Source organism: Rhea americana, unplaced genomic scaffold, assembly GCF_003343005.1.
Source record: "Rhea americana isolate MKP2758 unplaced genomic scaffold, rheAme1 scaffold_264, whole genome shotgun sequence".
NCBI classification, from domain to species: Eukaryota; Metazoa; Chordata; class Aves; order Rheiformes; family Rheidae; genus Rhea; species Rhea americana.
Genome location: NW_028186384.1, coordinates 1,016,505 through 1,029,580, shown reverse-complemented (window position 1 = coordinate 1,029,580; position 13,076 = coordinate 1,016,505). Strand labels below are relative to the sequence as shown.

The 13,076-nt window shown below is 54.5% G+C and overlaps 1 protein-coding gene across 1 annotated transcript; it reads right to left on the bottom strand.

The window, feature by feature from the left end:
• Positions 1-6,593: 6,593 nt before the first annotated feature.
• STARD10 (StAR related lipid transfer domain containing 10) lies at positions 6,594-12,475 on the bottom strand. Its single transcript, XM_085307795.1, has 6 exons — positions 12,311-12,475; positions 8,412-8,559; positions 8,193-8,296; positions 7,956-8,073; positions 7,442-7,494; positions 6,594-6,806 (listed from the first exon to the last, which is right to left on the bottom strand). Exons 1-6 carry the CDS (start codon positions 12,473-12,475, stop codon positions 6,594-6,596), a joined length of 801 nt encoding a protein of 266 aa, XP_085163921.1.
• Positions 12,476-13,076: the final 601 nt, after the last annotated feature.

Here is a 13,076-nt window from a genome sequence, read left to right as displayed (position 1 = left end):
GCTTTGCCCCCCACAGCAAAGAGGGGTCCCTCCTGAGCCCCCGAGCTCCCATTGGCCCTCCTACTCTTTGCAGACCCAAGCAGTAATGGGTGCTCAGGGACTGCTGGTCCTGATGTGACTCCCAAAGTACAATAGCTTGCCCAAAGCTGTGCTCCATGGCATAACGGAGGCAAGAGCTCCTGTTGTTAGGGATGAGCTGATCTGCCCCAGCACAGGTTTKGGGAGACCAGGGCCACGGTCCTGCAAGGAGACAGTGCTTTCATCACTGGCCCACCCAGCTGCCTTTAATACAGCCCTTTTCGCAAGGGCCCTGCACAGACTGGTGGTTACTCCAGCTCCGCTGTTACTCAACCTTGCCCACAGGGTGAGGAGCATGCAGAGGATGTCCAAGGTCAATATCTCACGCCCTTCAGCCCTTCTCTGCTCCTGAATGCAAGACTGATAATTACCCCATGGCCTTTGAGGGCCCAGGCCCCCAGAGACCCAGGGCTGCAACTCGGGCCCATCTCTYCCTGCTCTGCACCAACAATCCCCTGAAACATCACTGCAGCGGGCTAGGAGTAGTGGGAGCCTCTGGTATGAGAGGGCTGCTGCATACAAGTCTCTGTGCATGTGGCTAGGTGTGGAAACACAGCTTCTGCTTATCACGGGCTTGTTTCTACTTTGAACAAAGCAGAAGTAGAACTCAGCTAGGGCCCAGTACAGCTTTTGCCTTCCTCCTTTTCCCCTCCAGTCACTCCATCTGGGGAAGACATGTCCCTGGGGTGGAGATGGCACAGGTAGCCCCACAACCCCTTCCCTCCCACCCCCCGCCCCAGGGTGGAAAGTAGTGTAGTGCATAGGGACCCTCAGGGCTTGTGCCAGTGCTGGGCAAGCACCAGAGCCATGCCATCCTGCCAGGCTCCCACCTCTGCCTCTTTAAGGAAGCCACATCTGTTTTGCTAAATGCAATCATTGCCACTCATGGAAAGTTTGCTGACATCTATGGTGTGCGTGGCTGGAAGGACAGAGCAAAGGATGCCAGTAGTGCTGGTGGCAGCTGAAATGCCATAGTTTCCATCCCACCTTTCCAAAGGCATTAGAGCCAGCCAAGCACTGTCCATCCCTGGTACCTCTTGCATAGGGCCAGGCCCTGGAATACTGCCACCAATCATCTTACAGCATCTCAACAACTCCAGTATAACCTGCTGCCAGTAACAATGCTGCCTTCCTGTGTGCCAGGAGAGCAGAGGTAGAGTGCAGAGATAGGAAACATCGCCCAGAGGCAGGAGGGAGATGCTGGGACATCCTCACAGCTGCAAGTCCTACCCCTGTCTGGTAGCCTGGCACAGCTGGGAGCAGGGTTCAGCCCCAAAACCCACATCCCAACAGCTGTTGGTGGGCTTGGCGCAGCCCRAACCTTCTCTCCTGCTTCCTTCATCCTCAACAGTCACCTAAGAGCTAGAATTAAGACTAATTCCCCCTAAAGTGCTGCTGAAGCAACTGTGCCAAGCCCTGGTGCTCAGTTCCCACCAGGGGCTGTCCCTTCCCTGAGCTAGCCAGGAGAAAAGGCCAAACGGAAGGACTAGGGGCATCCCCATACCACAGGGACCTTCCTCAAGACAGCTGACAGGCGCACATCCTCATCGGCATGGGGCTGTTCTGGAGGGGAGTAGGGAGCGTGGGCTGGGTTGCTGCACACGCTGTGCAAAAAAGAGCATCAGGGCACCTGCAGGGTGCTGACAGCCGTGATATTTGTGTGTTGTGGCTGGGTAGTTTCCTGAGAGCTTCCTGTCGGCCTGCTTTCTATGGCGCAGGTTTCAAGGGCTCCAGTTATCTTTTTGGCACCTGCCAACCTGCTAATGAAGTCTATATTTAGACGCTAACCTCCTCAGATTGAGGCAGCAAGACCCACCATTCCTTGTACTTTTGATAATGTTTACCACAGGAAGGTCTCACCTGCTCCCAGGCAGAGGGCAGGATCAGAAAACACCCTTCAAGCTGGGGAATGTGGCTTTGTGAAGATGCTGGGAAGGGCTGGAAASAGCCCTGCTGAAGGCCAGTCTGTGAGATAAGGCAGGCTCCTCAGGGGCTTCTTGCTGGGCCCGTATTCCTGGCACGGGTGGTGGTGATGAGAGTACTGCCTGAAACCTGTCTGTGAGCTCAGGAGATGTCACCTACAAACTAGGAGAGTCCTAATGGAGCCATGGCCCTTTTATAGCAGCTGTGGCTGCAGAAGGAGCCCAGCGCTGTTTGCCTGAGGAAGAGGGTGCGGATTCTCCCTTAGCTGGGATCCTTTTGTTGCTAGACACTCAAGGCACTATCGGTCTGGGAGGTTCAGAGCTATGCCGGGGGACATTGGAGCAGTAGCGATGTGTGTGGGCAGGATGAGGGGTGTCGGGGGGGGGAACCCACATCACACTCCCCCTTCCCCCATCCGTCGGGCCCGGCTGACATCACTCCCCTCCAGGCTAATCTCTTGTCCAGCACCAGCTTCCTGTTTCCTTTCCAATCTCTGCACCGCAGGGCGGCTCCTCTCTGCTTGGAGCCAAACAGGAAAAGCTGTCCAGCTGGGATCTCATGCAGGGCTGCAGCCCCACTCACCCAGCCCTCACCCAACTGGGYCATGGGCCACCAGCTCCCCCAGCATCCCTGTGAGTGCACCGAAGGGATCTCATGTCCTCCCACACCCTCCCTGGTGTCCTGCTTGCTCCATAGCTCAGGTGCTCGAGAGACGCCAGCACATGGCCCCCTTCCTGTTTGTGCCACAGGAAACCCAGCAGTGGCACATCATTTAGTAAGAAAATGCCACTCTTGGTCTCCCTGCCCCCCTGGGGTTCATGGTGGCCCCCTTTGTCCAGCCCCATGGGTATTGCCCAGCCCTCTGGCCAGGAAGATGCTGGSCACCAGGAGCTCTGCATATTGTAGCACAGGTCAGTGCCCCTGCTACACCAGCAGCCCCGGCCCTCCCCGTATGCCCTGGTGCCACTATCAGCTGGGATGTGCTGGGCAATAGGCTGGACTGAAGCATCACCAACACAGGCACCTTGGCGCAGCCTTCACTGTGGCTCCCTAACGAGGAGGGATTCTCCAGCTCTGCCTGGCTTCTGTGKTCAAATGGCAGCTCCTGACGCCTGCTTAGGGCTGGCTGAAAAATCGCCCTACAGGAAAAGCTGCAGCCTGATTATTGAAAAGACACATTGGGGGAACAGGGGAGAAAATGCTGTCTCAAGCAGCACTGAAAGGCTGTGCTGTGATCTTCACCCCAGCACACTGCGGGGTCGGGGTGCTAATGGGCTCTGTTGCATCAAGGGAGCAGCCRGAGGTGCTTCATGTTCTTGCTCCAGCTACAGTGGTTGTCATAGCTGTGGTCTCCTGTGCGCCCCTGCCACAAATACTGGAAAGTTTTTGGGGCAGACTTGGGGCTAGGACGTTGCACAGTGTGATGCTTCCTTTCATGACATTCATGATAAAAAAAGGTGGCATTGCTAAAAGCTACTACTTGAGCTGACAGAATATGAACCAGGGTAAAATCATGCCAGTGCCTACATGCTGTGAGATACCCTCCATGTGACRACACAGTGGGAGCATTATGGGCTCTTTGCCTCTCTTGGAGGGACATCTGTGGGACTGCTATCCTCCCCACGAAAAAGGGCCCTCTGTGCTTTATTTGTTGCAAGATGGAAGCCTGTACATCTGCTCTCCTTGGTCCTTCTCAGTGTTTTCTCCGTAGAATAGCTTCTCACCCCTGCTCTGCCTGCTGTGGCTGGACCTGCTGCAGACTGTGAGAGCTGGCTGTCCTGATGGCGAGGCTCTCCTCTGTCCTCACTCAGCACTCTCTGCAGAGAGATATACACACGTGATGTCCACCCGCAGCTGTGTAGGGGACATACAGGATGTAACAGGGTGGCTAAACGAGGACAGTGAGCATCTGTGCCTAGACTTCTGTGGGGTCTCCCGGCAAGCTCGGGAGAAGGGTGGCAGTACAAGATATGCTGGCAGCAAGTATGGGGCAGCAGCACTTGCAGCTTGTGKGAAGGCTGTGAGGTGTAGGGGTGACCAGGAAGCATGAGGCTGGGGTGGTCAGAAGAGCCACAAAAGTCCTGGTTATTGGTGGAGACCTGCAAGTGGAGGGTGAGGATTCCAAGGAASGGTTCCTCAGTGCATCCAGCTGAGCTCCAAGGCCATGCAGCCACGGGACCACAAAAGTCAGGTCAGCTTGCATGCTCTAGGGACTACTGATGAGTTAGCCCAGCTCATAGGACAACTTACCTTCACTGGAAAGAGTAACAGCTTGCTGGCCTCATGACCGCCTATGCAGAGATGTGGCTGTGAGAGCAGCTCTCACATCCTGACCATGTCCTCTAATCTTAACCCTAACCCTTGCTGTGCAGGTCTTTAGGTGAGTGCCATCAGCAGCGACAGCTCTCTTCTTTTTTATTAGCCAGGATAGATCAGGCTTAAAATTGTCCAAGGCAGAAATCTAGCAGCTGTACCCAGCCTTGGAGCATGGAGCAAATGAGAGGATGGAGAATCCAGCATTTATCAGCTCATTTCCTCAGTGATATCCACCTAGAATAACTTCCTGTTGTCCAACGGAAGCTGCCTTGTGCCCACATGGCCAGCCACCCACACATATGCATAGATAGAGGCACAGTGCCTGCATGTGCACAGTCTCACTCACACTCGTGCATAGGCCCACATCCCGCATGTGCGTGCGTGCACACAGGGAGGTTCACAAATGTGCAGTGGTGTGTCTGGCTGCTCTCACTGAACTGGTTTGAAACCAGCAACACATGGTTGCAGGAGGCTCAAAGGGTACATGGCCCAGCTGGATGCATCAGCAGGACCCAGATTTCAGATCAGAGTAAGAGCAAGCTTCTGATCCTCGGGCAGCCGAGCGGGTCCCTCTGACCTGTTACAGAGGTCTCCTATTCTAAAAAAAATAAAATCATCATGACCACAAACCGCAGACATGATACAWCAATTAAACATCTGGCTCTCATCTGCTCAGGAAGTAACAGGTATGGGAAGCTCAGGCTCCATCACCCTATACCTTACTGTAGCCTGAGTTCATAGTTTAAGGGACTGCTTCCAGCCTACTTTACACTCTAGTTCCTTGGCATGGCATTCCTAGGTGGCATTTGTCCTCCAGGATGTTCTCACAGAGCTCACTGCTGTGGATAAGGTTTACTTTGAGTTGTGATCTGAGGCCTCACTCTGTTCTTGTATTCTTGGGAGGCCCTTCTGTGCCCATCACAGCATAGGGGTTTTACTCCAGCAAGACTGGGGACAGTATTAATCTCTGATGGTGCAGAGGGGAACTGGATGCAGGCAGTAGCACATCCCGTGGTACTTGAATGCAGGAGAAGTGACATAGAGCCAGCTCCAAGCCAAGCCAGGGCAGATGGGCTCCTCCAACAGCATTTGGAGCATGTCCAGTGGCTTCCAGTGTGAATGGCACAGTCCTGAGATGAGCAGGAAAATATGGCTGCATCCACTATGCAGCAGGGACCACAGGAACTTCTCTCAGCTCCCATGCTGCCACTGTTCCCAAGCTCCTAGAGACACCTGCCACTCTGGCCACTCCCAGGCACAGCCTAGCACTGCTCTGGTCCATCCTTCACTGGATAAGACAGTACCATTCACTTCAATGCCCCCTTCCACCCCTTTTCACCATTGAGTCATGGCTTGGGCTAACACCATCCTAGCCATCTCATCCGGGACTCTGCACCAAGAAGAACATCAGGGCATACCTGGAGGGGAATGTCAGGTGGCTTGCTGCCTTGTCAGCCAAGTGCCATCCTACACCTGTCAACTCAAAGCTCTCACGCACACACACCGATCCCTTTATTGTTCTGCTAGAAACCATAGCAGTAGCAAACAGGAGAGAGGTATGCAAGGGATTGTGAACAGAGGCAGTCAAAGCCCTCACAACACCACTCAATGAAGGGGTCCCAGACATAGCTAAGCTGGAGTCTGCCCTTGGACATAAGCCTGACATGCAGGAGAGGTTTAGGGGGGTGGTCCCAGAGACAGTGGTCATAGGGACTATGGGGGACTTGGTAGGCTAGAGTGCAGCCAGTCTGTATGTAGGGCTGGCAGAGCAGGACCCCAGGYCGGAGGGGATCTGTCCAGACCCTATGCCATCCCTGTGCTACTGTAAAGCCTGGGCAGAAGCCCAGGTTCACCTGTAGACCATCCAGTTCTGGACCTTTGAGAGACACCAGGGACAAGCCAGAAGGTCTTACAGCAGCAAAGGGATATCCAAGTGGCAGAAAGGCTCCTTCTCTCTCTCACAGAGTGCCCAGCCTCTCCTCAGGGCACTCACTCCCTTAGCCAGCTCTGTCACTTGCACGAGGACTTTTCTGTGGACCACCACAGTCCTGGCAGAGGGGGACCAGGATGTTCTTCCACCTTCTTTCCAGCACTCAAACTGCAGGCTCCCATGGGCAGGGGCTCAGTGCCCCAGGGTCAGCATCCTGCTGCCTGGGGTAGGGAGGATCTACAACAAAGGAGTGGGGGAGGAAAGAGATGATAGGAGCCCAGAGAACAGCCAAGCCCCCATGGGTGCAGATAGGCATTGGCCCATGCCCTGGGCCACCAGTGAGGGCTCAGGCCTCATGGTCACTCATGTTCAGGGGGTCCTCAGGCAAGCCAGTCTCATCGATGTTCTCCAGTGAGTCAGCATGCTGCACCGACAGCTCGTCCAGGCTGACACTGGGCAATGTGTTCTGCTCCGGGTACACCCAGGGCTTGTACTCGGGGTCGTGCTTGTGTTTCCACTCTGGATACTTCAGCCCTGCCTTGTAAATTTTCTTCATGGCCTGTGGGTAAAGCAGGTTCAGCCTGTCACAGCCCCTCCCTCCCCCCAGCAGGTTACCTGTACCCGCTCCACTCACACCAGGTGCCCCAAGCCTCCAACAGGGATGCAACCTGCCCAGTCTATAGGTACAATTTCCAGCTCGCCTGCCTCTCACTCTTCTAGGGTGCTGGGCAGAGGATAGGGGTGCTGGTTTAGACCACTTAGGTTCCTGAGTCCCAGTTGTATGCCCAGTAGCATGCTCTGTAACTCCTCTGATCACCCAGTACCCACTCTCCTCTGCCTAATGGGCTGCTTCAGGGAAACTCATCACCTTATTGTGGACAGGGCTGGGCATGGRCTGGGGCAGAGGGGAGCAGGACTGAGAGCTTACAACCCTACAGGGCCCGGTGTGAGGCTGATCCTGAGCCTGTGATGCTGGTGCCCCTGGCATGCCTTAGAAAAGGGGCTGAGCACAGCCTGCCCTGCCTGGGAAGGCCGGGAAGTGGCATGGACACCYGGCATGAGCTGCTGGCACCTTGTGGGCTGACTGTCCTCATGACTGATAGTCAGAGGGTCTCCAAAGACTGGCCAAGAGTTTTGTCACCTTCACACAGAGTCCCCTTCTTCTGCCCACTGCAGGTCACACGCTTTGCTTACCTTGGGTGCCACAAACTGGGAGACACGGTTCACCACCCACTTTGGCAGCGACCCTGCAAGAGCCCAAAGCCCAGTTACTGAGATGACCAGGGCCAGCCCCCAGGAGGAGATATCATGAACCTCTAAAATCTCTGCCAATGCACTGATCCAGTAGCAGCACTTGACTAAGGTGCCAGGTCCCATCTGATGCTGGACAGAGCTGCAGTGGCAGTGTCCACTAGTGAGGCTGGTAGGGCCTCTCCCTGATGCAGCCCCTGCACATGCTGCAGCACCCAGTCTCATCCTGAGCTGCCAAGCCCCTTGGGCTGATGACAGTTGCCCCACACTATGCCTGGGAGGCATCCCCTTCTGCCCTGGGTTGTTCCTCCTTCCCAGGGCCCTTCTGGCCCAGGTCACGCCCTCAGGGTGATGGAGGTACCAGTGAGTGAACTSTGGGAGGACAGCAGGACCAGGCTAGGTAGGTGCCTAGTCTTAAGAACATGTCTGCTGCACCTCCCCTTATGCTGGCACGCACCTCGAGGATCCACCTGGGTAAGGTAATAGAGGATGCAGGCACTGGTGCCATTCGCCTTAATCAGGTAGCCTGTCTGCAAGGACACAGCTCTCACAAAATCCTTCCGGGGTGGGTATTTCTGTGGAGAGATGCAACACACCTCAGAGTCTGCTTGGAGCCACTGCCMAGCCCTGTGCTTTGTGCCTGGTCTCTTGGCTCCAGTGTCCCTGCACAGGGTTGTGCCGGCTAGAGACTCACCGGATGCTTGACGCTGTAATTGATGATTATATAATCATTGCCCAGGGGCAGCCAGGAGCGCAGGGTGACAAAATCTCTGTTCTTCAGAGGACTTGGGCACTTCCCTGTAGAAAGATCCTATTACCACCTGAATCTGCTGCCCTCATGGGCCTGCATACCCATGCGTGGGTGCAGGGTTGGAGGGGACCCAGGGGCACCTCGGAGCGCAGGGATGCTCACAGGAATAGTACCCCACATCAGCGTTGACAGTCAGGCGCCCGATGTCATAGGTCTCAATCATGTTTGAGTCCCACTTCTTGCGGTAATGGGTATCGTGCAGCACATCATAGAGCGTCTCAGCAGGGACATCCTTGCAGGAGATGCATGTCTACAGAGCAAAAGGATGACTGAACAGCATGAACAACTGCTTGCTGTGCTGGCTGGCCAAGCCACACACAGCCCAACTCAGCCGCACTGTGGGCCTGGGGCAGCATGACTCTGCAGCAGGCACCCTGCCTGCCTGGCTGGCCCTTGTGGGCCCTCAGCTTGTCACTGAATGATCTTTGGGTGATGATTGCATCATGACCCCCTGCCACTTCTGTGGGCTGGCTGTGAGTCCCAGTGCACAGCATCCCACTGTCCCTATGGTGGGCTTGGCACCACCAGTGTGCTGCACAGTACAAAGGCACAAGGGCAACAGGGGGTGGAAGGACCCTTTGCTACCTGGAATACTTATCTGAGGTACCTGGGTTACCTGATCCCAGAGCAGAGTAGCAGCCAACACCAGAAGAAAAGCAGCAAGGATAAGGACTGGTGCCTGGCATGTTTCCACCCGAGCCTTGTCCCCTCAATCCATTTCCTGGAAGCCAAGTAAATGACCATTCCTACCTTGGCTAAATCACCGTGATGCGCTCAGGTGTGTCAGGATCTGGTTCCCTCCCTGTGCTGGGGGGCTGGTAAGGTTAGCTYGGCCCCAGCTGTAACTGGAGATGTGGAGCTGGGAACCGGAGCTGCAGAGCTGCACTCCGTCTGTGCAGGTGTGTGCATTATTGATGAATCTGGCTGGCCCTGCTCCTCTCAATGCCGGGAGGAAGGAGATGTCATCTGCTCCTCGTTAGAKGCTTTGCATCTTTGATGAGGCATTTGCCAATGCCAAGTAATTGGAGACGGCCCTTTGAACACTTGCTGGCAGGTCCCATCAATCTCAGACAAGATTTCCCAAATGACTAGGGTGATCACRCTGTCCTGTACACCAAATGTTGAATTTTATTGCTCCAGGACAGGCCTGGAGAAGTGCTGTGCTCCTCAGGGTGCACTGGAGGATTGAATGGAAGCATCCAGCTSCACTGAGGCTAGGTTTGGACATACTGCTCCAGAAGGCTAAATGCTGCCCCCACCTGAAAGTGGTGTTCACAAGTCCTTATTGGGTTCCTGGAAGCTCCGCTTACCTCAACAGAGCCATAACAACGCTCTGGCTTCATAGCCCTGAACTTCTCCCCAGCCTCCTGCCAACCGTGCCCAAACGGTTGCAATGCAATGGCCTCACTAGACACAGTAGGATGTCAGATAGGACTGGAGAGACACAGAGCCCAAAATCAGGCCAGAAGGAAGTTTCCACAGTGAAGAAGTCAGGTGGAAAAAGTTAGAAATTCCCTGTGCCCAAACATGCAGAGACTCTCCATATTRTATCTATATTACTAAAAAGAGCAGGGCTGTTCTGACCCCAAAGCATCAGCCTGGTGCATCTTGAGACTTTGCAGTCCAGCTCTCCCACCCAAAACAGGGTGATCTCCTCCGTCTCTTCTTTTAGGAATGGTCTCTGGGCAGCACTATCCTTTGCTTTGTGYATGCGTCCTGTTTGGTAGGAGGGAAAAGCCACACCAGGGAGGTGTTAACAGTGAAATAGGTTGGGTGACTGAGGGACTGTGCTCAGACCCCACTGATTTGGCCAGAGGCCTCTTCTCTGTGGGTGGGGCTCAGTGGCTGTTTGCAAAGGGGATATATTATATTCTGTATATTGTAATTCTGTATCCTCTCTACAGGGCTGTTCTTGTCCAAACTTCATTGAAGTTCATGATTTTCCTGCCAGTCCATTTCTCCAGCCTGGCCAGGTCATGCTAAATAGTTGCCCTGCCTCCAGCGTATCAATCACTCCAGACAATTAGGTGTTGCCTGCAGATTTACTGAGAGCGCACTCAATCCCACCATCTCAGTCCAATGAAAGCATTACAGACRGAACCCAGCATGAGTCCCTGAGGGATGCCACTGACAACCTGTCTCCAGTTGGACTTTGTACAGCTGATCACCACTTTGAAAGCCTGGCTCTCCGGCCAGTTTTCCACCCATCTTATTGTCCACTTCTTCAGTCCAGATCTCAGCAATTTGTCTGTAAGGAGACTATGGGAGACCCTATTAAAGGCCTTCCTGAAGTCAAGGTACAGAGCATCCTCAGCTCTCYCCATCTCCACACAGTCAGTTATCTCATTGAAGAAGGCAGAATGGTCAGGCACAACGGACCTTGCTAAGTCCTTATGGACTGTTTACAGTATTCTTCTTGTCCTTTGGGTGCCTGGACACAAATTCCAGGAGGATGTGCTCCATCACCTTCTCAGGCATGGAGTAGCCTATAGTGCCCTGGAGCCTCCTTCTTGCCCATCTGGAAGGTGTATGTGACATTTGCCTTTCCCCGGTCACAGTGACATCAACCAGTACCCTCCCTATCAGGTGTCCTGTCAGGTCCTATGGACTTGTACATGCTCAGCTGGCTTAGGAGCTCCCTGTGCCTGTCCTCTGATCCTGTCCCACAGACTCTTGCCTGACTCACCACCTATCCTGTGACAAAGCTGCATGGACTGCAGCTATCCATCTGCAGAGTGTGCAGCTCCTCTTCCTCCTTGTTTTCACAGCCTGGTTGTACTGAAGAGCCTGCATCCATCCATTGTAGCACTGCAGCTTTGTGAGCTTTCCCTCTATGTCTCAGTGATCTCAGAGCGGTCACGGTCCTGCAGCTGCATGTGGACATTCAGCTCCTCCCGCCTGTCTGCCAGACTAGGTGCACTTATGCATAGGTACCGGAGATGGGCTCCTAGTCACTCTGTATTCCTAAACAGAGAATTTAGGTTTGGGGAAGAGCCTCCCACAGCATGCTGTACACCAGCGGCTTCCTCACTGCCTCCCCATGCCTTTCCTGCTCTTCAGATTATAGTAACAGTTGCCTGACAAACTTAGTTTAAAGCCCTCCTTACCAGGTTAGTCAGCCTGTTGGTAAAGATTCTGACCATTTGCTCAGATGGAGCTCAATCCTGCTCAGCAATCCTCCATCCTCAAAGAGGATCCCACGGTCATAAAAGCCAAAGCTCTGCCCGAGATACCAGCTGTGTAGCCAGGTGTCGACCTGTGGTATATGCTTGCTCCTATGCAAGTCCTTCCCTTTCACCAGCAGCACTAAGAACATGACAGGGCCCCCTTCAAACCCTTTACCCTCGCCCAGTTCCCTGTAGTCAATCTTAATATGCTCAGGGTCACCCAGAAGTGCCGCTGGTGCCCATGCAGATGAACAACAAAAATACCAAGGGCTGAGTGCACCTTGCTAATCCGTTTGTGACATCCCCAGTCATCTTGGGGAGCAGCAGACCTCCCAAGACAGTAAGTCGGGTCAACACATGGGAGACTCATAAACACTCTGGGTACTCAGCCATCACAGGATAAAAAGTGATGTATGCCCAGAGGAGAGGCCATGCCCACGAGGGTGACAGGGTGACACACATCTCATGCTCTGGGACTCCCAATGAGGACAGTCTCCACAGTGTAATTGATCCAGGGCCTTTCTGCCTGTGTCCAGAATAAGGGCRGCCGCAGCTGCAGTGCGCAAGAGCACCTGAGCGCATGTACATGTATGCAACAGCACATGTTTCAGGACACGTTTAGAAGGACTAACTCAGTCAGTCCCTGGGCTTTGAGGGCAGAAACATCCTTGTCTGCAGCCAGGCTGGACCAAGGTGCAGTGCTCAGTTTGGGGTTAACACTTGGGGACCATTGGGAGCCGCTCTGGCCCCAAAGCAAGAGGGCATGCAGGTTGGGCAGACAGGGACGGAGGCAGGAAAGGGCTCGCAGTCCCGTGTCCGCAGGCATCCACTTACCTTAATTTTCTGCACGGTGCAGCTTTCTTCCTGGCCTTGACTCCACACAGTCACGCCACCCTTGTTATACCGACAGTGCCAGCCTTCCAGATTCTCACACTGATCCCTGAATGAGCTGAAGTCAGAGTCATCCGGAATATAAACCATCTCCCCTCCTCTGGACATGAGGCTGACGTGCCAGACTCAGGACAAGCGGGCGCCGGCTGTAGGCASTCTTTCTGCCTCACCTCCTTGGAAGCCTAGGGACACCCTTCTGGCTCTGCCCTTGAGCTCTGTCACGCTGCGTTCCTGCCTCAGCTYACACAGCCCCCCTCATCCTCTGAGCCCTGAGCCCGTGTCCTCAGTGGTAGGCACCAGCCATGCAGGCGTGCCAGGGACAGGCAGTCCCTGGGCAAAGATGTCCAGTCTCCCCAGCCACACTGCACCACACCGAGCAGCAGGGAGCAAGGCTTCTTCTCTGCAGTTACTAATGCAGCTGCTGGAAGCTCAGATATCTTCCCCAGGTACAAAGATCACATTTCTCCCCAGCTGGCTGTCAGCTCTTCTATTATTCAGCAGGTAACAGCGCTCAGGTGGCTTAGTTTTCGGGGCAGAGCTGCCCTGGCTCCCAGAGCCCCTGGCCCTCCTGGCCCCGCTCTCCCCTTGCCGGCACTCTGACAATCTCGGTGTTTGACTTTGCAGTACCAGCTTGCAGAATCAGCTGATCACCTGCCAGGAGCAGCAGCCAGGCCTCCTAATAGCACAGCAGAAATGATGAGATCTAGCG